Genomic DNA, 23,189 nt, shown 5'->3' on the forward strand with positions numbered 1-23,189 from the left:
ATGTGCGAGAGGCAACTACACATTGATGTTCCATCCCTCTCTTTCCCTCTCCCTCCCCCCTCCTCTGTTTAAAAATAGATAAATAAATCTTTAAAATAAAAAAAACTATTCACAAGAGAGATTATTACCATTAAGAATAGTGGAAGGACAAAATTATGATTATGAATTTGTAGCTGCATGGCTGTTTCCCTTTCCTGGCAGAGACAAAGTCTAGGTGGCTACATCGGTGCTGAGTCTAATGACGCCCCGCACACCTCCACAAACAGTCCAGGTATCAGGAACATTGAGTCTTGACAGCCACCTTCTCATATTTGATAAATATTCCTTGTCCAGGAGAAAAGCAAATGCTTACAAACCAAATATTATATTACTGTAGTTATTATCTTTTGCTTTATAAGTAATGTTGTGCCATTCTTTTTTTAAAAACAGCCATTAACTAATATTTCTAAAGAAAATGAGGATAATCATATATTTTTGCATTTGGGCAGCAACATGGGCCATTCCAGTAAGTATGCCTTCCTTAAAAAAATTTATATATATATATATGTGTGTGTGTGTGTGTGTGTGTGTATACACACACATATGTATGACTATGTGTCTGTGCATAAACTGAACCTAAACATTTAGATTTGCATGAAAGACTTGACAAGATAACTCTGGGGTCTCCCCAAAACCAAACATGACTTCAAATTCATGCTCCCATTTCTCCAATCAAAATTCATGTTATTCAGAAAGATTCTTATTTAAAATTCACTGAGATCAATTTACATTCAATGCTCAGAAATCATGAAGATTTTGTTCATCTTTGCTCATGTGTTCTGAACTTCACTCCAGTATCAGTGAGCCTGTATTCTTTAGGAAGTTTTCAAGAAAGAAAAATAAGAAAAAAGAGAACATTTTTTTACATCAGAGAAAACTAATATTTTACTCAGAAACATAATTTTTTATATGCTCACTGTAGGAAATTTGGAATATACAGATAAACACCAACAAAGAATAATTAACAAAATACAACCATTTATATATAATTTTATTAGCCAGCTGCTATGGTTAACATTTTGATGTGTTTTCATAATACCAAACCATTTGGTATTTATATAGTTGAGAATTTTCTCAGCTATTTCAAATGTGCTCTTGAGAACACAGAAGTAGCCTGCTACTTGATTTTCTTATGCACTGGCTCTGGTCATACCAACTGTTCTAGAGGCTTTGGGTGTGTTTATCCCTAGTGGGGTCTGGTACTTTGCAAAAGGCTTACTATACAGAAATATCAAAAGTCTATCTTTTCATCTTTAGAAAAGACTGTTCCTCTTCTGTAGTTGAGATAAATGGTCTGGTTAATTCTTCAATAAAATTGGTAACACTGTTGTGAAAAAATATCTGTATGCCAGATTAAACCCCACATCAGCTCTGTAGAAAGTCATTTTTCTTTCTACCTGATTAAAGCATACTTTGGCCTTTGTGCTATATCTTTTTTTCTTTATTTAGGGAAAATGTGTGTCTGTGGTCTGTGCATGTGGATGTGCACAAAATAAGAATGTTTTCAATTTTGTTAGGTTCCTCAGATCAAGCCATTGGAGAGATATGCTGTTGGCGAATCTGTGAATTTAAATCTCCCAGCAAAATCAAAAGTGCCAATACAGGTATAGGATATAAAATGTGGTTCTAAAGTGTTTTTTTTTTTTTAAGTTTCCATTACCTTCCAAAAAATTGATGCTTATCTTTTCAGTTTATGTTACTTCAAGATGATATTCACAATTTATTTTGATTTATTTTCAGGATGAGCTAAATGCTAATGATACCACCAAAGAGAGTGGTGTCCCCATGCATGAAAGAGAAATGGGAAGGCAACAGTATACCAAAGATGGTTACAAAGTAGAGAGAAATTGTTCTGAGTGGGCAGATGTAGGAGGGAGAAGTTCTTCTACACATTCCATGTTAGTAAATGAAGAAAAGCATCCTGAGGATCAGAATGGGGGCACAGGAAGACCAGAAACATATGGTCATGCTGGGTTACATGGAAAGGAAGAGAGCACCACCGCCAATGGTCTTAGGGGACAAGTAAGCATTATTGACAATACAGGAGCAGCAAATGGGAACGATATTAATGAAAATAATGATAAGAATTCAAAGAACAGGACTGTTGAAGATGCCAGTCAGAGTGAGAATGCCACTGTTTTTGAAAAAGATGCACATCAAGTTGCTGGAAGCAGTAACAGTACAGGCCGTGAGGATGAAACAAATGGGGATTCCTGTAGAAATGAGGGTGCCACATGTGAAGTAACACCTCAGAAAGAAAGTGAGAGAAATGGTCATGAGGAGGCAGGAGAAATACCAGGGGGAAGTGGAGTCGGCAATAGAGAGGATGCTGGCCTGGATAATCCTGATGGGAGTCCCAGTGGGGATGGAGAAGATGAGGATGAAGACAAGGGCTCTGGTGATAATGAAGGTGAAGAAACAGGAAATGGAAAAAAGGACACTGATAATAGTAAGGGCCAGGAGGGTCAGGGTCATGGAAAAGAAGATGACAATGATAATAGCTTAGGTCAAAATTCAATTAGTAGTGAAGATGATGATGCTGCTGATGAAGAAGATGCCCAGCGCATGGATGGAAACAATGCCTCCAAGAGTGAAGAGGATTCCGATGGTATTCCAGAAGGAAATGATAGCAAAAGAATAGAGAACACCCAAAAACCCAATCACAGAGAAAACAATGATGTGGAAAATGGAATTACCAAAGAACCAGAACCAAATACTAATGGGAGGAGCCAAAATAAGGTTAGTTTGTGAAGCTGATTTTAAATGATAGTTTAAAATTTCCCTTCCACCCCACTAATGGTATCATAAAAAAATCATGACAGATATTTGTGTATTTTTTGCATCTAAATTTTTTGAGCATTGAATGGGAAAGCCAGAGTCCTTACCTGACTTTGATATAAAACAATTTTAAAAATTAGACATTTTTGAAAATTTGGTTATAGTTCTGGAAAAGTCTTATGTTAAAAAATGGCTGTACCATGTAATGGTTTATCAAAATTCCTACTGGGTAAAAAAGTGAGTGGGTTGTTGTGTAATCTAAACACTAGAGAACTTTCAAGTGCTGAATAACACACATTTGCTCAAACAGTTGTTTCTGGACTCCCGGAAGTTGAACTTCTGTTTCTCTGGTCACTTTCCTCAGTCAGTCTTCATATCAATGCAATTTTGCAGTGTAACTTTCACTAAGTAACCATGCCTTTATTCATTTTTCCACAGAGAACAGACATTGAAGTTCCCAGCAGTGGCAACAGAAACAATATTACCAAAGAAGCTGGGAAAGTCAACAAAGAGAAAGAGAGCAAAGCACAACATGGAATAATTGTGGGCAATGGAAATGTTAAGACACAAGGAGAGGTTGACAACATGCCAGGGCCTGGCCAGAACTCAGAACCTGGAAGTAATGTTGGACACAGCAGAACAGGTAGTGACAGTAACAGTGATGGATATGATAGTTATGAGTTTAATGATGAATCCATGCAAGGAGATGATCCCAGTAGCAGTGATGAGTCTAATGGCAATGATGATGCCAATTCTGAAGGTGACAATAATAGCAGTAACCAAGGAGATATATCTTATAACTCAGTTGAATCAAAAGATAATGACAATGACAGTGACTCAAAAGGAGAAAAAGATGCTGAAAATGACAGCACATCAGATGCTAATTATAGTGACAGTAATGGCAATGGTAATGATGAGAGTGATGATAGCAAATCAGACAGCAGCAAAGATAAATCAGACAGCAGTGACAGCAAATCGGGTAGTGACAGCAGTGACAGTAGTGACAGCAGCGACAGTAGTGACAGTAAATCAGATAGCAGTGACAGTAGTGACAGCAGCAACAGCAGTGACAGCAGTGACAGTAAATCAGATAGTAGTGACAGCAGTGACAGTAGTGATAGCAGTGACAGCAGTGACAGTAGTGACAGTAAATCAGATAGCAGTGACAGCAGTGAAAGTAAATCAGATAGCAGTGACAGTAGTGACAGCAGTGACAGTAGTGACAGCAGCGACAGCAGTGACAGCAGTGACAGTAAATCAGATAGTAGTGACAGCAGTGACAGTAGTGACAGCAGTGACAGCAGTGACAGCAGCGACAGTAAATCAGATAGCAGTGACAGTAGTGACAGCAGTGACAGCAAATCAGATAGCAGTGACAGCAGTGACAGCAAATCAGATAGCAGTGACAGTAGTGACAGCAGTGACAGCAGTGACAGCAAATCAGATAGCAGTGACAGTAGTGACAGCAGTGACAGCAAATCAGATAGCAGTGACAGCAGTGACAGCAAATCAGATAGCAGTGACAGTAGTGACAGCAGTGACAGCAGTGACAGCAAATCAGATAGCAGTGACAGTAGTGACAGCAGTGACAGCAAATCAGATAGCAGTGACAGCAGTGACAGCAAATCAGATAGCAGTGACAGTAGTGACAGCAGTGACAGCAGTGACAGCAAATCAGATAGCAGTGACAGTAGTGACAGCAGTGACAGCAAATCAGATAGCAGTGACAGCAGTGACAGCAAATCAGATAGCAGTGACAGTAGTGACAGCAGTGACAGTAGTGACAGCAAATCAGATAGCAGTGACAGCAGTGAAAGTAAATCAGATAGCAGTGACAGTAGTGACAGCAGTGACAGTAGTGACAGCAGCGACAGTAAATCAGATAGCAGTGACAGTAGTGACAGCAGTGACAGCAAATCAAATAGCAGTGACAGTAGTGACAGCAGTGACAGCAAATCAGATAGCAGTGACAGTAGTGACAGCAGTGACAGCAAATCAGATAGCAGTGACAGCAGTGACAGTAAATCAGATAGCAGTGACAGCAGTGACAGCAGTGACAGTAGTGACAGCAGCGACAGTAAATCAGATAGCAGTGACAGTAGTGACAGCAGTGACAGCAAATCAGATAGTAGTGACAGCAGTGACAGCAGTGACAGCAGTGACAGCAAATCAGATAGTAGTGACAGCAGTGACAGCAAATCAGATAGCAGTGACAGTAGTGACAGCAGCGACAGTAAATCAGATAGCAGTGACAGTAGTGACAGTAGTGACAGCAGTGACAGCAGTGACAGCAAATCAGATAGCAGTGACAGTAGTGACAGCAAATCAGATAGTAGTGACAGCAGTGACAGCAGTGACAGTAAATCAGATAGCAGTGACAGTAGTGACAGCAGTGACAGCAGTGACAGCAAATCAGATAGCAGTGACAGTAGTGACAGCAAATCAGATAGCAGTGACAGCAGTGACAGTAAATCAGATAGTGACAGTAGTGACAGCAGTGACAGTAAATCAGATAGCAGTGACAGCAGCGACAGCAGTGACAGCAAATCAGATAGTAGTGACAGCAGTGACAGCAGCGACAGCAGTGACAGTAGTGACAGCAAATCAGATAGTAGTGACAGCAGTGACAGTAAATCAGATAGCAGTGACAGCAAATCAGATAGTAGTGACAGCAGTGACAGTAGTGACAGCAAATCAGACAGTAGTGACAGCAGTGACAGTAGTGACAGCAAATCAAACAGTCACAGCAGTAACAGCAGTGAAAGCAGCGACAGTGCATCTGACAACAGTGATGAAAGTGCCAGTAAGAGCAAGTCTGATAATGGCAAGAACAATGGGAGTGACAGTGACAGTGATAGTGACAGTGAAGGCAGTGACAGTAATCACTCAACTAGTGATGACTAGAATAAAAGAAAACCCCACAATATTTCTTTTATGAAAATTATGGTGAGTGATAGGAAATAAAGATTTCCAAGAAAATGAGAGAGGAGAAATAAACAGAAGATACGCATTCACAGAAAACAAAGGGAATTAAGTCAAACTGGTGCATTCAGTCCAAGCCTCAATTCCCTCAGAGAAAGGATCCAAATGTTCGACGTTTTGTACATGTGTGTTAAAATATATTCTGAAAATATTTTGCTAAAAGTGTAAATCTAAACATAAAGTTAAGTATAAACTAAATATAAAAGGACGATTAAAATATTCTTTAATACTTTACACAGAAACCTCAAGTAATCACGTAGAGCATGACAACTTCAATTGAAATACCAAGTGCTTTAGAGAATGTGGCAAGTAAACAAACACACAAACAGCTTGTGGCTTTGCCTTAATCTTTTGAGTAATTACATGTTCTGAATAGATGGTCACTGCTGAGTAAAAGATGCTGCAACTATATCCGCTTGACTACTGATTCATTTACTTGTTCTAGGAAATGCACCTGTAACATAAAAAAAGCAGCAATAATTTAACCTTTCTGGACCATGGGAATAATCTTTGTAATTATTGAATGGAGTAATTCCAAATTAGGAAAATTCTAAAGAGTGTTAGAGAAGACTTCAGAGGCTGATTTAAACAAAATCTGACATGTAGTATCACATCCCTGAAAACCACTGGAAATTTAGCATAAAGTGCCTGAAACTATTGACAAATCTGATGCAGTGCTTAGATCAGTGTCTTACTGCCACTAGCCACTCTCCAAATAGTAATAAATAAATGAAGACATGAATGGGAACTCAGGGGGGCAGGTGTTCAATTTTTGAACTCTGTGAAGTGAAAAAGTTGTTTTCTGCCTCAGTCTCACCAATTCAAACTTGGTTCACATTTGCCTTTTAAACCCCCCACAAACCAAAACTTCTAAATCAGACCTTGAGACTCTCTCCTCACTATCAATCTCTTTCACAAAACCAAAAGGTGCTGGTGAGTAGTGCTTGGAAACTACTCACTTTCATTTGAGTCATATTTGCAGCTAAAATCTGAGCATTGATCATTCAGTCACCCTCTCTGCATGAATGAAGGTGATTTTTATTTTGAAGATGAAACCCAAACACTAGGACATGAGGATCCTGAAGACTGGAGATACTTCATAGGGTGGAGATATAATTTATTACCCTAGGATATACATTTGTATATCTCTGAAAGTAAAGAATACTTTTTTAAAAAAGGAATGCTATCAATAACCACAGGAGGTGTAAATTGGAATTGTCCACAGACACTGGGAAGTATAATGACCATAGACAAAATTTCAGGGCATTTTTTCAAGATTTAGTAGTGATGATTTATCATTTTCCTCTTTTTTCACTTGGACAATTATTTTACGTTTGTACTCATTTAAAGGTAAAAATCTGTCAAGCAAATTTTTGATGCAACTTCTTTAATGTTTCTTTTCAATCAGGCATTGATTGACAATTTATGTTCTACAATTAGGCATCTTTTATGCCAAGAGTTTCAGTAGGTTGTTTTTTGTTTCTTTTCTCCTGTATGCAAGAGTTTGTCAAGAGATCAATATTGAAAGGAATACTTCTGAAGGCTTTAAAAATACTGCTATTTATAAACTATGTGATAACTCAAAATACTGTGAAATTTCTGGTTTCAATAGATCACAGTCATGTAAATCACTCCAAACTTCTTTTGCAAAAATATACTCTAGATTTTGAACTCCTTTAAACTCCAGGGTTTAAAAAGTTTCATGAAGTATGGCTTCTAGTAAGCACTCAATCAGGTAATGGGTATGAAACTCTCTATAAGTTCTACAAGATATGTAAATAAAAGAGATAATGAATTTTGGTTTTATAATAAATATCTATTTATATGACTGTTCACAAGGTAATCTCCCTTTATCTCATGAGTTTGCAAGTACTTACTCCCTCCATCACAAGTTTAACTATTGATATATTTTTAAAGTATAGATTTATTTTAAAGATTTTATTTATTTATTTTTAGAGAAAGGAGAAGGGAAGGAGAAGAGAGGGAGAGAAACATCAATGTATGGTTGCTTCTCATACATCCCGTACTGGGGACCTGGCCTGCAACCCATGCATGTCCCCTGACTGGGAATCAAACCGCGGTTGTTTGGTTCGCAGGCCTGGGCTCAATCCACTGAGCTACACCAGCCAGGGCTAAATATATTTTTAAAATTATTGTTCAAGTACAGTTGTCTCCATTTTCCCCCCACTACTCCACCCCATGCCCCACCTATCCCACCTCCCACCTTTGAACCTACCCCCTTTGACTTTGTCCATGTGTTCTTTATATGTGTTCCTTAATGGACTTTCCCTATTTTCCCCCATTACCTCCTCCACCCTGCCTTCAGACCTGTTGCAGTCTTTTCTACTTCTCAGCCTCACTCAAAATAGCAGCTTTTGGGTCACTGAGTAAATGGGACAGAGTAACACACGCAAATGGAGACTACAGCACTTCCCAAATCCAAAGAGGCCCACGAGGCATTATGCCTCTTTCTGGGTTATAGGACAAACCAGATGAAGAAACTTATCTTTCCTCTTAGAAAGGATATTTCAACATGCTCCACACCACACAACCCCTAGAAATTCCACTGAGGTCCTGAATTTTAGTAAGGCCTCTGAATTTTAGTGAGATTTATATTCCACCCTCTGACACACAAATGCCTTTCTAATAAATCTAAAGTAGTTGCTACTTCTTGTTCACCTTTCCAGTCAGAACAATGTCATCAATGCATCAGTGCAATGGACCATATGATACCTTGTGAAATGGAAAGGCAATCAAGATCCCAGCAAAGTGAATTATGACATAGGGCTGGAGGGTTGATAGGTACAGTGAAGGTACAAAGTGAAAGTATATTGCTGGCCTTACCAGATTCAAGGAAACTGCTTCTGGTCATCTTTATGGACAATGAAGGCACTTGCCAGAGCAATGATGCACATCAGGTACCATGGATGTGTCAATTAGCTCAAGCACTGAACCACACCTGGTGCAGCACCTGCAACAGGAGTCACCATCTGGTTAAATTTACAATAATCCATGGTCATTCTCCAATATCCATTTGTTTTCTGCTCAGGTCGAATAGGAGAGTTAAATGGGGATGTGGCGGGAATCACCACTCTTGAAGATTTCAAGTCCCCGTTGGTGGCATTAATCTTTGTAAACCCTCCAGGAAAACAGCATCACTTTTTTTCTTTTTCATTGTTGTTCAGTTAGAGTTGTCTCCACTATCCCCCCTTAATCTCCTCCACCCTACCCACCCCAACCTCCTGCATTCAATCTAACCCCACTCAATTGTCTCTGTCCATGGGTCCTTTATACATGTTCTTTGATGACCCTTCCCCTTCATTCCCCTATTATCATCCTCCCCCCTCTCTTCTGGTCACTGTCAGTTTGTTCTTTATTTCCATGTCTCTGGTTCTTTTTTACTTGCTTGTTTTTTTGTTCATTAGGTTCCACTTATAGGTGAGATCATATGGTGTTTGTCTTTCACTGCCTGGCTTACTTCACCTAGCATAATGCTCTCCAGATCCAACCATGCTGTCATTGTATTTCATTTTGTAAACTGCCATAAGTATGATTTCTTCCTATATTTCCATTACTTTCTAAGCCATCCACGCAAAGAACTCTGCAGAGCACCAGAATCTAATAACCCAAACTGGATACATTTTCAGATAGTTCTTATTAAGACTTCATCTTAAGAAGTATTTCTGGGGGTGGAAGATTAGAGTCTAGAGCAGATTTCAGTAAAAATGAAGGAGAGACTAAGGTCCTGATTTACTAATATAACAGTTCTGGCATTATTAGCCTCTGAACCATCAAGGCAAAAATGGAGACACTTGAAAAGAATGTCACAAGAATAGATTCTTTGTACACTTCGAAGTCTGGTGTTAGAAAACAATATTGGTTGGGGTTAGCTTCTGGAATAAAGATTAATAAAATATCTGTTAATATTGCCCATGAAAGTAGTATTTTTAAACTTGCAGGATGTCACTCATTAAGTAAGTCACTATATCAGTTTAGTGACTTATGACTGTTTTGTAAAACAAAAGAGTAATAAGGAAAAAACATAGTGTCTTATATGTAATGTTTTGTGACACTTCATATTTACATCTGTATACACAAATATGTCTAAGTATGCTCATACCTGATGTAAAATGTCATTCTGACTATTGGTTGCAGTATAAAATATTTAAAAACCATTGATTTGGAAAAGCATTGTAAAACATTATAACCATTAGTAATCATTTTATATTTCCTTTTCACACTATGTTTCTCCTTACATCTAAGTTTCTTTTCCACTTTTGAAGGAGCAGTTAAAAAATAAACAAAGAAATAGTGGTATATATGTAGAAGGGGTGGGGTGAGAGTGGTGGTGGGGTTGGCCTTCAGTATTTATTTGTGCCAAAGTAAATGAGCTGAGGTAACATTGCCATCTTTTGAGCAAGAGACTATCACACTGGCACTGGTGGTACTGGCTGGAAGGTCATGATTTCTTTTTGGTTGCATGGGTTACTCCACATATGACTGAAAATGCATAATCTTTAAATTTTTAAACTGAAATTATTGGGGCGACATTGGTTAATAAGATCATAGAGTTTTTCAGGTGTACATTTCTATGATACAAGATCTGTATATTGCACTATGTACCCACCACCCAAAGTGAAACCATCTGAAAATGCATGATCTCAAAACTAGCTTTCAGAGGTCATTTTATTCTCAGAAGTCATCTTATTCTTCCCACCTGACCCTGGAATTCCTTCCACACCTGCTCATACTACAAATCAGGAAAGGTAGAAAGTGGTTTTGTTTTATTTTTTTGCTATAAAATCTACTTCTTAAAATAGATTATAAAAAGATAACCTTTAGAGAGACATACCTCACCATATAAATACATTTTAAGTTAACTGGAATGGAATTTCCCAGAAGTCAAATTTGCTTTATGGTTTGTAATGGAAGTTTTTAAAAACTTTAGACCAAAATAACTAGGAACAATTTTCCTCTCCCTAAAAGGAGCAGGAACAGAATGGAATAGTTCAGTCATAGATGAAAATATCATTGTGTTCTCACAGTAATCCATTCACAGCTGCTTACAAACAAATCCTCAAAATAAGTCAAAAATACGATGTTTGCAATATCTCCCCTCTGAAAGAGATCTTGGGTTCACATGCTAAAAAACAAGGGGTGGGGAGTCAATTCCTATGAGGCATTCATGTAACTCAGAAAAATGGTGTATGGTCTAAAGATCAATAATATATCAGACTCCATGTGTTTTCCATTAGTCTAGTCAGCAAGCCCCAGCTCTAGCACAAAGCACTGTTTACAGAGCCCTTTATCATAAGGTGCTTCCTTTACTACCAAGCCCATTATTTTGGGCTTTGCCACTGGCTACACCCCTCCCTCCTTTACTCTTTTCCTCCCTAGTATTTTCCCCCTCAAAGAAATAAAGAAATGTTTGTGGGGAGAAAATGCTTTGTCCTTTAGAGATTTAATTTCCAGACATCTACCTGCATGAGGCCCCAGGCAGACCCCGCCAGTCAGGGGCTGCTGTGTTGAGCTTCCATCACTGGCCGTTTTTCCTGCTCATATATTTCAGACAACCAGCTGGGTCCCAGCTCCTGCTTCTCTTGTACTTTCCTCAGTTGAAACCACTGAATCTTTCCTTGCCATCTAATACCATCTCCCCATCCTCAGACCAATCTGAACTGGAGGCAGGAGATATACTCTAACAGACCAACCCTTCCTTCTTGGCACCAAAGCACATTTGCTTTTTGTCTTATTCTAATATCCTGGTTTTGGTAAGTGGACTCTTACCTTGTCCCCACATGAAAATTCCCTTTGGTCTTTCTAACAGGGTTTTTGCCTGGCTGCCTCATCTCATCCTAGTATTGATGAGAATTTTCCCAGTCCGCACAGCCTACGATGAGCAGGAGCAAATGTGTTGTCTGACACAGTCTGGCTTACTGAGACAATATAAGGAAGGAGACTGCATACCAAAGCAACCTCAATATCTCAGCAAACAAAAGACAAGATAGGATTTTGGGAAAGGGAGGAATTTAGGTGATATTTAAATGAAGTGGTGTTTGAGAGGCTCAAAGCAAAGCAAACTGTGGCTGAAGGGGTCAACATCAGGCTTGGACTGTGAAGTAGACCCAGGCTCCTGTGTCCTTGGAAGGTGCAAAGTTAAAATGGGTGTGGACTGTTGTAGTCAGAGACCTTGTATCTGAATCTCTGCACCTGGGGTATAAATTGAGAGTGATTCTGTGTTAAGGTGCCTTAGATCCTCCAAGAAAGATGAACTGTTTCATTTTTATTGATATTTAAAAAAGCAAAATCTCTGATAATCTATGATTTAGAAAGTGAAGTTCCTCAGTATTTAGTAAGGCAGGAAGGAGTCACTTAAAGTAGGGGGTTGTTATGATACTGTACAGCTTCAGTGTCCTGGAGAGAGATATTATTTTCTGTTAAGTTTGCAGCTGCTGTTAGCCCAGTCTAATAATGTTGGGTAGATTTTTACTCTCTCAGTCTGAGCTCATTTTTACTTTCTCAGGATATAAATCTGTGCTAAAACCAAGATTCTGCTTATCTTGCTAGCCCTTTTCCCAAATTCTGGCAGAACACAAAGAGGCCCACATTCTCTTTATATTGCCCATTCAGCACATGTTGGACTTTGCATTTACTCCCATAAATTGTGTTTTTTTTCTTGCTGAATACTCCCTATACCCTGATCACACGTCATTTCCTTAGTCCCAATGTTTTGCGCACAGATTTCCCTGTCTAAACCTGCAGTGTGGCGTTAACTTCTCCACTGCCATTTCTTACTGGCCTCTTGCAGATGAGGAGGCCTCTGCCTTCTTCTCGCCCATTTCATTCTGCTACTAAGAGCCCAACCTAACTGGTTAAGTTCTGTTGTTTAACAATTCCCATCTGTAAACTGAACTCCTCTTCTGAAATTCAGGTGTTATGTGCTAACTTTGACGATGCTTTGTTTCTCAGGAGCCTCTCTGACTGAGTTTCTGATTTGTTGACCTATTTCTCCTTACCTTTTGTGGTTTGTCTGAAGGACAGTTAATAGGCTGATATTTATAACTAGTTCTGGGCTTTATCTTTTGGTAAACTGCAAATATTCACCTGTCATTATCTGCCAGTTGTTGGGGCTGAATTACATCTTCGAGAGAGTAAATGACTAATGTAGATTTTGTTCAACCAAGGAATCTCATCCCAGTCCTCTTTTGCATTCTGACTAGACCCAGGACAAACAAGATAACCAAAAACTCCCAAAAAATGAACAATCAGAAACAACCAGAAAAATAAATCCACAATATTCTTCATGGTGCTAGATTTTAGGAAGAGAAAGCCTAATATCTTGAATCAAAATGATCATTGGTAAGTAGGCTTGCCCTAGACTTATCAGATAGGTAAACAACATCTCAATAATATTAGGATTATGTATAGATAAGTTTAGTCACATGTTTTCTTCCTTGTTTGAAGTACCTATCTTCAAAGCAGTGTTTGATGGAGAAATGTCCCAGTCTTGGCATTTTTGGCACACCATGTCAATTCCAGCTTTTTAGAACTTTTGAAGTAATTTTTTTCAACATATAGTTGTTTATAATATCTATATCAGTGCTAATAAAAGTTTGGTAGAGTGGTTACATTCTACAAACAGTTTGTTAGAGTTCAGAAGTACAGAAATTGAGAGTAAGCATTCATAATCTTTGTAGGAACTTAACATTGCCATGAAATTCAAGTGTGGTTATTTTTCTAGTAATTCATTGTCATTGTATTTCTATAAACAGAAACTCAGAAAGCATGTAGGAATGGGATATGAGGGGTTGGGATAATGATGGAAAGAACATAAAGTTGGATTAGGACAAATTTGCTGATATGGGCTCACTAAGTAGATATCCTGCATTTAATGTTGCAGGTTGGGAATTAGGGCTCTGAGGCCTTGATCAATTGCTTGACTAAAGCATGGACAAAAAGGTGGCTTTTAGTGAGTGAACTGGAAATGCTTGACTTTCCTTGGTTTAGTGTGGAGGTAGGGATTCTGAGACTTAGGGAGATTGGAATGTTGAGTGGATTTGTCATTTAAGACCTATTTACCTATACTGGGAGGGTCCAGCAGACATAGCTTTCATCAATACTCTGATAAAGGAACTTGTGAGGAGATTGTTCCATGATTGTTCTTCTCTGTAGGCCAGACTTGACATGGGAATTACAGCCATTCAATCTGAAAACCTATACGCAATAAGTGTAATTGGATCTTGGGGTGACAGGGGCCAATTGGCGGTACTCAGCTGCCAAGAAGAAGAAGGATCATCAAGAAACATGTATAAAAGACCTGTGGGCAAAGACAATGGGGTGGGGTAGGATTGCATGTGAGAGGTGGGGATGGGTAGGGTGGAGGAGAGTGATGGGGGAGACAACTGTAATTGAACAATTAAAAAAAAAAAGGAAAAGTTGGGTTTGGTTACCACAATAAATAGCAGAGGCAAAAGAGTAGTCAGAATAGTCTGACTTGCTCAGACTTATGGCATTGACTGGTTAATCATGGTGTTCCTGGAAGTGAAATAAATGGTGAACTTACTAAATTCTTACTTTATCTGTATAACTAGAGAAGTCTAACTAGTGAACGAAAGTCTAACTTAATTAAAAACAAAGAAGTACCGTGTCTCAATCAATTTGCAGACTTGAGAGTACAGAGATCCAGAACTGCTTGAGTGAAGGGAAGACCAAATTCCCTGGAGGAAAAACCCTAGTACACTACCAAAAATTTACACAATTAATATTTCTCCCAGAGAGATCTATGGCCTTTCACCAGCATAATCATACATTAATGCAAAAAAAAAAAAAAAGAAATAATCAAACCTGTAGGGACTACTGGACACTGGCTCCAAACCGACACTAATTCAGGAGACACAATGTCACTCTGGCCCAACAGACAGAGTAGGAGCTTATGAAGGTCAAATGGTCAGTGGAGTATTAGCTCAGTTCCATCTCATGGTGGGTCCAGTGAGTCCTCATATTCATTTTCAGTTAATTCCCCAGTTGAAGAATGCATAATTGGAGTAGACATACTTAATAGCTGCCAGTATGCCCACAGTGGTTTCCTGACCTGTAGAGTGAAAGCTACTATGGTGAGAAAGGTCAAGCAGAAGCATTAGCACTGACTCTACCTGGGAAAACAGCACCATTTGTGACAGCATGGTTGGATCTGGAGAGCATTATGCTAGGTGAAGTAAGCCAGGCAGTGAAAAACAAACACCATATGATCTCACCTATAAGCGGAACCTAATGAACAAAAAAGCAAGCAAGTAAAAAAGAACCAGAGACATGGAAATAAAGAACAAACTGACAGTGACCAGAAGAGAGGGGGGAGGGTGATAATAGGGGAATGAAGGGGAAGGGTCATCAAAGAACATGTATAAAGGACCCATGGACAGAGACAATTGAGTGGGGGCAGATTGAATGCGGGAGGTTGGAGTGGGTAGGGTGGAGGAGAATAAGGGGGGATAGTGGAGACAACTCTAACCGAACAACAATGAAAAAGAAAAAAGTGATGCTGCTTTCCTGGAGGGTTTACAGAGATTAATGCCACCAACGGGGGCTTGAAAGCTTCAAGAGTGGTGATTCCCGCCACATCCTCATTTAACTCTCCTATTCGACCTGAGCAGAAAACAAATGGATATTGGAGAATGACCATGGATTATTGTAAATTTAACCAGATGGTGACTCCTGTTGCAGGTGCTGCACCAGGTGTGGTTCAGTGCTTGAGCTAATTGACACATCCATGGTACCTGATGTGTATCATTGCTCTGGCAAGTGCCTTCATTGTCCATAAAGATGACCAGAAGCAGTTTCCTTGAATCTGGTAAGGCCAGCAATATACCTTCACTTTGTACCTTCACTGTACCTATCAACCCTCCAGCCCTATGTTATAATTCACTTTGCAGGGATTTTTAAAATATATATTTTATTGATTATGCTATTACAGTTGTCCCATTTTCCCCCTTCCGTGCCCTCCACCCTGCACACCCCCTCCCACCCACATTCCCCCTTTTAGTTCATGTTCATGTGTCATACTTATAAGTTCTTTAGCTTCTATATTTCCCACACTATTCTTACCCTCCCCATCTATTTTCTACCTACCATGTATGCTACTTATTCCCTACCTTTCCCCCCTCTCTCCTACTCCCATTGCCCTGTAGCTAACCCTCCATGTAATCTCCATTGCTCTGATTCTGTTTCTGTTATATTTGCTTAGTTTTTAGTTTTGTTTTAGGTGTGGTTGTTAATAAATGTGAGTTTGCTGTCATTTTACTGTACATGTTTTTATCTCCTTTTTCTTAGACAATTCTCTTTAACATTTCACATAATAAGGGTTTAGTGATGATGAACTCCTTGAACTTGACCTTATCTGAGAAGCACTTTATCTGCCCTTGCACTTTAAATGAGAGCTTTTCTGGATAGATCAATGTTGGATGTAGGTCTTTGGCTTTCATGACTTGGAATACTTCTTTCCAGCCCCTTCTTGCCTGTAAGTTCTCTTTTGAGAAATCAGCTGACAGTCTGATGGGAACTCCTTTGCAGGTTACTGTCTCCTTATCTCTTGCTGCTTATAGGATTCTCTCCTTCATTTTAATCTTGGCTAATGTAATTATGATGTGACTTGGTGTGTTCCTTCTTGGGTCCAGCTTCTTGGAGATTCTCTGAGCTTTCTGGATTTCCTGAAAGTCTATTTCCTTTGCCAGATTGGGGAAGTTCTCCTTTATTATTTGTTGAAATAAGTTTTCCACTTGTTGCTCTTCCTCTTCTCCTTCTGGCATCCCTATAATTCGGATGTTGGAATGCTTAAAGATGTCCTAGAGGTTCCTAAGCCTCTCCTTACTTTTTTGAATTCTTGTTTCTTCATTCTTTTATGTTTGGTTGTTTCTTTCTTCCTTCTGGTTCACACCATTGATTAGAGTCCCAGTTTCCTTCCCAACACTATTGGTTCCCTGTACATTTTCCTTTATTTCACTTAGACTTACCTTCATTTTTTTCATGTAATTTGCAACCAAATTTAACCAATTTTGTGAGCATCCTGATTACAAGTGTTTTGAACTGTGTATTTGATAGATTGGCTATCTCTTGATTGCTTAGATGTATTTGTTCTGGAGCTTTGATTTGTTCTTTCATTTGGGACATTTTTTTGTCTTGACACGTTTGTTACATAGTGAAGGGTGGAGCCTTAGGTGTTCACCTGGGTGGGGCAACCCACATTGCTGGGTTGTGACACTGTATGTGGAGAAGGGGTCCAAGAGGGAACAATGGCACTTGCTCTGCTCTCTGCCATATTTCAATCACTTCCCCTGCTACCCACAATCAAACTGGGCCCTTCTGGTGCTAATTCCTGTGTGTGTGGTCTTGTGTAGGTTCTAGGACCCTGTGTGTCTCTCCGGTGAACTCTCCTGTGAGGCTGTGAATTCTCCCAGCACCTCAACACCCACAGGTGTTTTCAATCAGTGTTTTGAGGCTTTATTTTCCCACTCTGGGACCATGGGCTGCACAGTCTGTCTCTCTCCCTGGTTTCACCTGGTTTATCTGCACACGAATGTGGGACAGCCCAGTCCACCAGCTGCCTTGTGTGCCGTACCCCTCCACAATCTACCACCTTGCTGGGTCCTCCAGCTGCCGCCTTGCGAGCCCATGGTCCACCAGCCACTACTTTTCCATGACCCCTCTCCACCCAGCTGCCTGACTGTGCCCCTCCGACCAGTCTGAATGAATGTTTTTTCTTTAACTCCTTGGTTGTTGGACTTCCATACAGTTCAATTTTCTGTAAGGTCTGGCTGTTTTTTATTTTAACTTTGTTGTTGTCCTTCTTTGGGTTGTGTGAGGAGGCACAGTGTGTCTACCTACTCCTCCACCTTGGCCAGAAGTCACTTTGCAGGGATCTTGACTGCCTTTCCATTTCACAAGGTATCATATGGTCCATTGCACTGATGCATTGATGACATTATTCTGACTGGAAAGGTGAACAAGAAGTAGCAACTACTTTAGATTTATTAGAAAGGCATTTGTGTGTCAGAGGGTGGAATATAAATCTCACTAAAATTCAGAGGCCTTACTAAAATTCAGGACCTCAGTGGAATTTCTAGGGGTTGTGTGGTGTGGAGCATGTTGAAATATCCCTTCTAAGAGGAAAGATAAGTTTCTTCATCTGGTTTGTCCTATAACCCAGAAAGAGGCATAATGCCTCGTGGGCCTCTTTGGATTTGGGAAGTGCTATAGTCTCCATTTGAGTGTGTTACTCTGTCCCATTTACTCAGTGACCCAAAAGCTGCTATTTTGAGTGAGGCTGAGAAGTAGAGAAGACTCTGTAGCAGGTCCAAGGTTATTTTGCAAGTGGCTCTCCCACTTCTCCCACTCCAGCAGATCCAATGGAGCAAAATGTCAGTGGCTGATAGGGATGCTGTTTGGTGCCTTTTGCAGGCCCCTATAAGAAAATTTCAGTATAAGCCTCTAGGACATTGTCCGTATATAACTACCTCCTTTTGACAAACAGCTCTTGGCCTGTTATTGAGACTTTGTAGAGACTTGGCTATTGGTCACCAAGTTACCACATGACCTGAACTTCCCATCATGAACTGAATTTATCTGATCCATGAAGCTGTAAGGTTAGGCATGCGCAGCAACCCTCCATCACTGAATGGGAGTAATGTATATGTGACTGGGCCCGAGCCCTAAAGGAACAAGTAAGTTGTATACAGGAGTTGTCCAAATTTCCATGATGCCACTCCTGCTACGCTGCCTTGTCTCTCCCTATGATCAGTTGACAGAGGATGAGAAGACTCAGGACTGGTTTATAGTTGATTCTGCAGATTATGCAGATACCACTCTAAGGTGGGCAGCTGCAGTACTACAGCCTCTTACTTGGATATCCTTTAAGGCACAGGTGGCAAACACAAGGCATGCAGGCTGAATCTGGCCCTCAACCTTGTTTTATCTGGCCCAGCACCTTGTTTCTATCTGATGGCAACACTGAGCTCCTTGTCCCTAGTTAAGGAGTAGTTACATTTACACAGTCCTAAAATTACATTTAACCATTCACAGGCAACATGAGGCTGATGTGGCCCCCTGGTGAAAATGAATTTGACACCCCTGCCTTAAGGAAAGTGGTTAAAGTAAATCCTCCCAATGGGAAGACTCTGGGCAGTGCACCTTGCTGTTCACTTTTTTTTAGAAGGAGAACAGATGTGCCGCTATATACTGATTCATGGGCAGTAGCCAGTGGTTTGGCTGGTTGGATAAAAGACCTACGTGGACAGCCTACATTAGTCACCCAAAATTGTGAAGATATTTGTGTCCCATGCAAACACTCACCAAAGTGCAAAACTGGTAGAGGATTTTAATAATCAAATGGATAGAATAACCTATTCTGTGGCTACCCATTAGCCTCTTACCCCAGCCACCCTTGTTAATCACCCAAGGGCTCTTGAACAAAGTGACCATGCTGGCAGAGATGGAGGTTATGCATGGGCTCAGCAATGTGGACTCCCACTCAAGGGTCAACCTGGTTATATCCACCAGAGAGTGCCCAGTCTGCCAGGAACCATTCCCCCAAGTGATCAGTCAGCTACCCACTAGCAAGTTGACTACACTGGGCTCCTTCTGTCATAGCAATGGCAATATTTTGTTCTTACTGAAATAGACACTTGGTGTGGATATGCATTTTCTTGCTCTGCATACAGTGCTCCTGCCAAAACTACCATGCATGCATTTACAGAATGCCTTATTCACTGTCGTGGTATCCCATACAGCATTGCTTCTGATTAAGGAATTCAAATTACACACATGTAATAACTGCTACAATGAGTCCTTGTTCATGGAATTCACTGGTCTTACCATGTTCCCCACCATCCTGAAGTATTTGGCTTGATAAAGTGGTATGGAATGGCCTTTTAAAAACTTAGTTATATACCTTGCAGGATAGGTCAGGGTTCTACAAAAAGCTGCATGTTTTGAACTGGTATCCAATAATGGTGCTGTTTCTATAACAGCAAGGATTCACGAGTCTAGGAATGAAGACGATAGAAATGGGAGCAGTATCACTCACTACTACCTTCAGTGACCCATCAGCAAAATTTTTCTTTCTCTTCCTGTGACTTTATGCTTTGCTGGATGATTCTCCCAGGAGACACAGCAACGGTTCCATTGAACTGGAAGTTAATTCTGCTACTTGGCCACTTGGAGCTCCTCGTACCTCTGAAATGACAGGTAAAGGAGAAAGTTATGGTGTTGGCTCATGTGACTAGTCAAGATTACCAGGGGAAATTGAATTATTACTCCACTATGGAGGTAAGCAAGTGTGTATCTGGAATACAAGAGATCTATTAGGGTGTCTCTCCATATTACCATGCCCTGTAAATAAGGTCAATAGAAAGCTACAACCACCCAATCCAGGTACGAGAAAGAAGGTTTGGGTGACCCCTCCAGGTAAAGAACCACAACCAGCTGAGATGCTTGCTGAAGACAAAGGGAGCACAGAATGGGTAGTAGGAGAAGGTGGTTATAAATAGCAGCTGTGACCACATGAACAGTTACAGAAACAAGTACTATAATTGTCTTGAGTATTTTCTCTTTATTTTGTTATGAATTCATTTGTGTGTGTGTGTGTATATATAAAGCAAATATCTTCATTTTCTATCCTCTCTTATTCCCTTATCATGTAACATGAGATGTATTGACTTCATATCAGTATTTAATTTTACATCACAGGACTTCTTCACCTCTAATTATGTACAACTATTCCTGTGATTCATCTCCTCTTATATGTCTCTCTCTGTATACTCATATTGTATTGGTTCTGTTTGTCTGGAAAACACATTAGTATAACAGATGGCAAGTAAGATGAACCACTGAATAAAGACAGAATGTATTGAGGGTTGGAATAAATAGATGCGTATGTGTAAGTATAAGATTCCTAGAGAAGTTTTGAAAAAGAAGAGATTAGGAGATAAAAAGGGAGTACTGTAGGGCAGAACTGGTTGCTGCATTTCATTTAATCTCAATTATTTTAAACTAAAATACAGCAATTTCAAGTGGTTCTACTTAAGTAATAATACATATGATTGTGAATAAACCTATTTATTCCTTTAAGTTATGCAAAGAAAGAAATATTATCTTTTTACAAAGTGCCTAATAGGGGTCTGTCAGGCCCCAATGATATTAAGAGACAATAAAAAGTGAAGTTATTAAAGGCATATAGAGAAATAAGAGAAAAGAAAGTTGAAGAGTAAAAGAACAAAATGCAAAATATTAAAAGTTAAAATTAATTGATTAGGGGAGAAGAGTAGCATTAGATTTGATTATTGGAAATAGAATTAGCAAAAATTGTAAAATGAGTATATAGATCACAACTTATGTGTTAGAAAAAGAATGTAGTAGACTAACAGATATTCTATTGGTAAAAGAAGGAAGGAAATTTTTCAGCCTATAATTTTTTTTAATTTATTTTTTATTGATTATGCTGTTACAGTTGTTCTATTCCCCCCCTTCATTCCCCTCCACCCTACCCCCCCGTCCACACCATTACCCCCCCTTTAGTTTATGACCATGTGTCTCAAGTTCTTTAGATTCTATATTTCCCATACTATTCTTGCCCTCCCCCTATCTATTTTCTGCCTGCCATCTATGCTACTTATTTTCTGTACCTTCTCCCCCCTTCTCCTTCTCCCACTCCCCTGTTGCTAACCCTTCATGTGATCTTCATTTCTATGGTTTGCTCCTGATCTAGCTGTCCTCTTAGTTTGCTTTTGTGTTAGGTGTGGTTGTTAATAACTGTGAGTTTGCTGTCCTTTCACTGTTCATCTTTTTTATCTTCTTTTTCTTAGGTAAGTCCCTTTAACATTTCATATAATAAGGGCTTGGTGATGATGAACTCCTTGAATTTGGTCTTATCTGAGAAGCACTTTATCTGCCCTTCCATTCTAAATGCAATCTTTGCTGGATAGAGCAATCTTGGTTGTAGATCTTTGGATTTCATGACTTGGAATACCTCTTTCCAGCCTCTTCTTGCCTGTAGGGTCTCTTTTGAGAAATCCGCTGACAGTCTGATGGGAACTCCTTTGTAGGTGACTGTCCCCTTGGCTCTTGCTGCTTCTAGGATTCTCTCCTTCATTTTAATCTTGGCTAATGTAATTATGATGTGCCTTGGTGTGTTTCTTCTTGGGTTCAAGTTCTTTGGGACTCTGTCAGCTTCCTGGATTTCCTGGAAGTCTATTTCCTTTGCCAGATTGGGGAAGTTCTCCTTTATTATTTGTTCAAATAAGTTTTCCACTCGTGGCTGCTCCTCTTCCCCTTCTGGCACCCCTATAATTCGGATGTTGGAGCATTTAAAGATGTCCTGGAGGTTCCTAAGACTCTCCTCATTTCTTTGAATTCTTGCTTCTTCACTCTTTTCTGTTTGGCCATTATTTGCTTTCTTCTGGTCCACTCCATTGATTTGAGTCCCAGTTTCCTTTTCATCGCTATTGGTTTCCTGTGCAATTCCATTCATTTCAATTAGTTTCACCTTCATATGTTTCTCTAATTTGTGGCTATAATCAACCAGTTCTGTGAGGATCCTGATCACCAGTGTTTTAAACTGTGCGTCTGAGAGTTTTGCTATTTCTTCATTGCTTAGATTTATAGGCTCTGGGGCTTTGAGATCTTCTTGAGCCATTTTTGGTCTGTTCCCGCCCGTTAAGTATAAAGAGTCCGCGGAGCCTTGGACTCCCAGGTTGCTGGGTTGTGACTCTGTATGTGGAGGCGTGGTCAGAGCAGGGAAATGGTGGCCTCCTCTGCTGTTTCTCACAGCTGGGTGAGAAACACCTTAGATTGTTCACCAGGGCAGGGCCACTTAGGTCGCTGGATTATGACGCTGTATGTGGAGGTGGGGTTAGAGCGGGGAAATGGTGGTGCCCTCCGCCACCCTGGCTCTCGTCCAATTGCCCACTCCCTCGCTTGTCTACCCACAAATGAATGCGTGACCACAGTCAACCCGCAGCCCTGCTCCCTCGCTGTTTCCCCGGGATTGCTTGCTGAGTTGCCCACCAGGTCCAACCCTGCGCCTGGATTCCGCACGCCTGAGTCCGTTTGACCGAGTTTTCCTGTGCTACCCCGCTCTGCCAGCTGCTGGTTTCGCCCCTCTTACCGGTCAGGCTGAAGAATTTGTTGTTATCAGACTTCCAAAAAGTTCAATTTTCTGTGTTCTGGCTGTGTTTTCTGTTGCTATTATTTAGTTGTCTCTAAACTTGGTTGTGTGAGAAAGCACGGCGTCTCCACCTATGCCTCCATCTTGGCGGAAGTCCCAGTCTATAATTAATGAAAATATAGAAAAGCTTGGAAAGTGTTAGCAATTTTCATATCTGTATTTAAGTGGATGTCTCTAA

General features: G+C 40.1%; 1 protein-coding gene across 1 annotated transcript; it reads left to right on the plus strand.

Annotated features, from left to right (window-relative positions):
• Nucleotides 1-454: 454 nt before the first annotated feature.
• DSPP (dentin sialophosphoprotein) lies at nt 455-5,721 on the plus strand. The gene is made up of 4 exons (XM_037150025.2): nt 455-505; nt 1,557-1,643; nt 1,780-2,778; nt 3,256-5,721. Exons 1-4 carry the CDS (start codon nt 455-457, stop codon nt 5,719-5,721), a joined length of 3,603 nt encoding a protein of 1,200 aa, XP_037005920.2.
• Nucleotides 5,722-23,189: the final 17,468 nt, after the last annotated feature.

This window comes from Artibeus jamaicensis, unplaced genomic scaffold (genome assembly GCF_021234435.1).
Source record: "Artibeus jamaicensis isolate MK-2021 breed Jamaican fruit bat unplaced genomic scaffold, CSHL_Jam_final contig_452, whole genome shotgun sequence".
In the NCBI taxonomy this organism is placed as follows: domain Eukaryota; kingdom Metazoa; phylum Chordata; class Mammalia; order Chiroptera; family Phyllostomidae; genus Artibeus; species Artibeus jamaicensis.

Bases quoted from the DNA above. Each gene is read 5' to 3' on its own strand.
- DSPP (XM_037150025.2), top strand. From the start codon at position 455: ATGAGGATAATCATATATTTTTGCATTTGGGCAGCAACATGGGCCATT. The intron at 506-1,556 runs GTAAGTATGCCT...CAATTTTGTTAG, and splicing joins CAGCAACATGGGCCATTCCA to GTTCCTCAGATCAAGCCATT. The intron at 2,779-3,255 runs GTTAGTTTGTGA...ATTTTTCCACAG, and splicing joins ATGGGAGGAGCCAAAATAAG to AGAACAGACATTGAAGTTCC.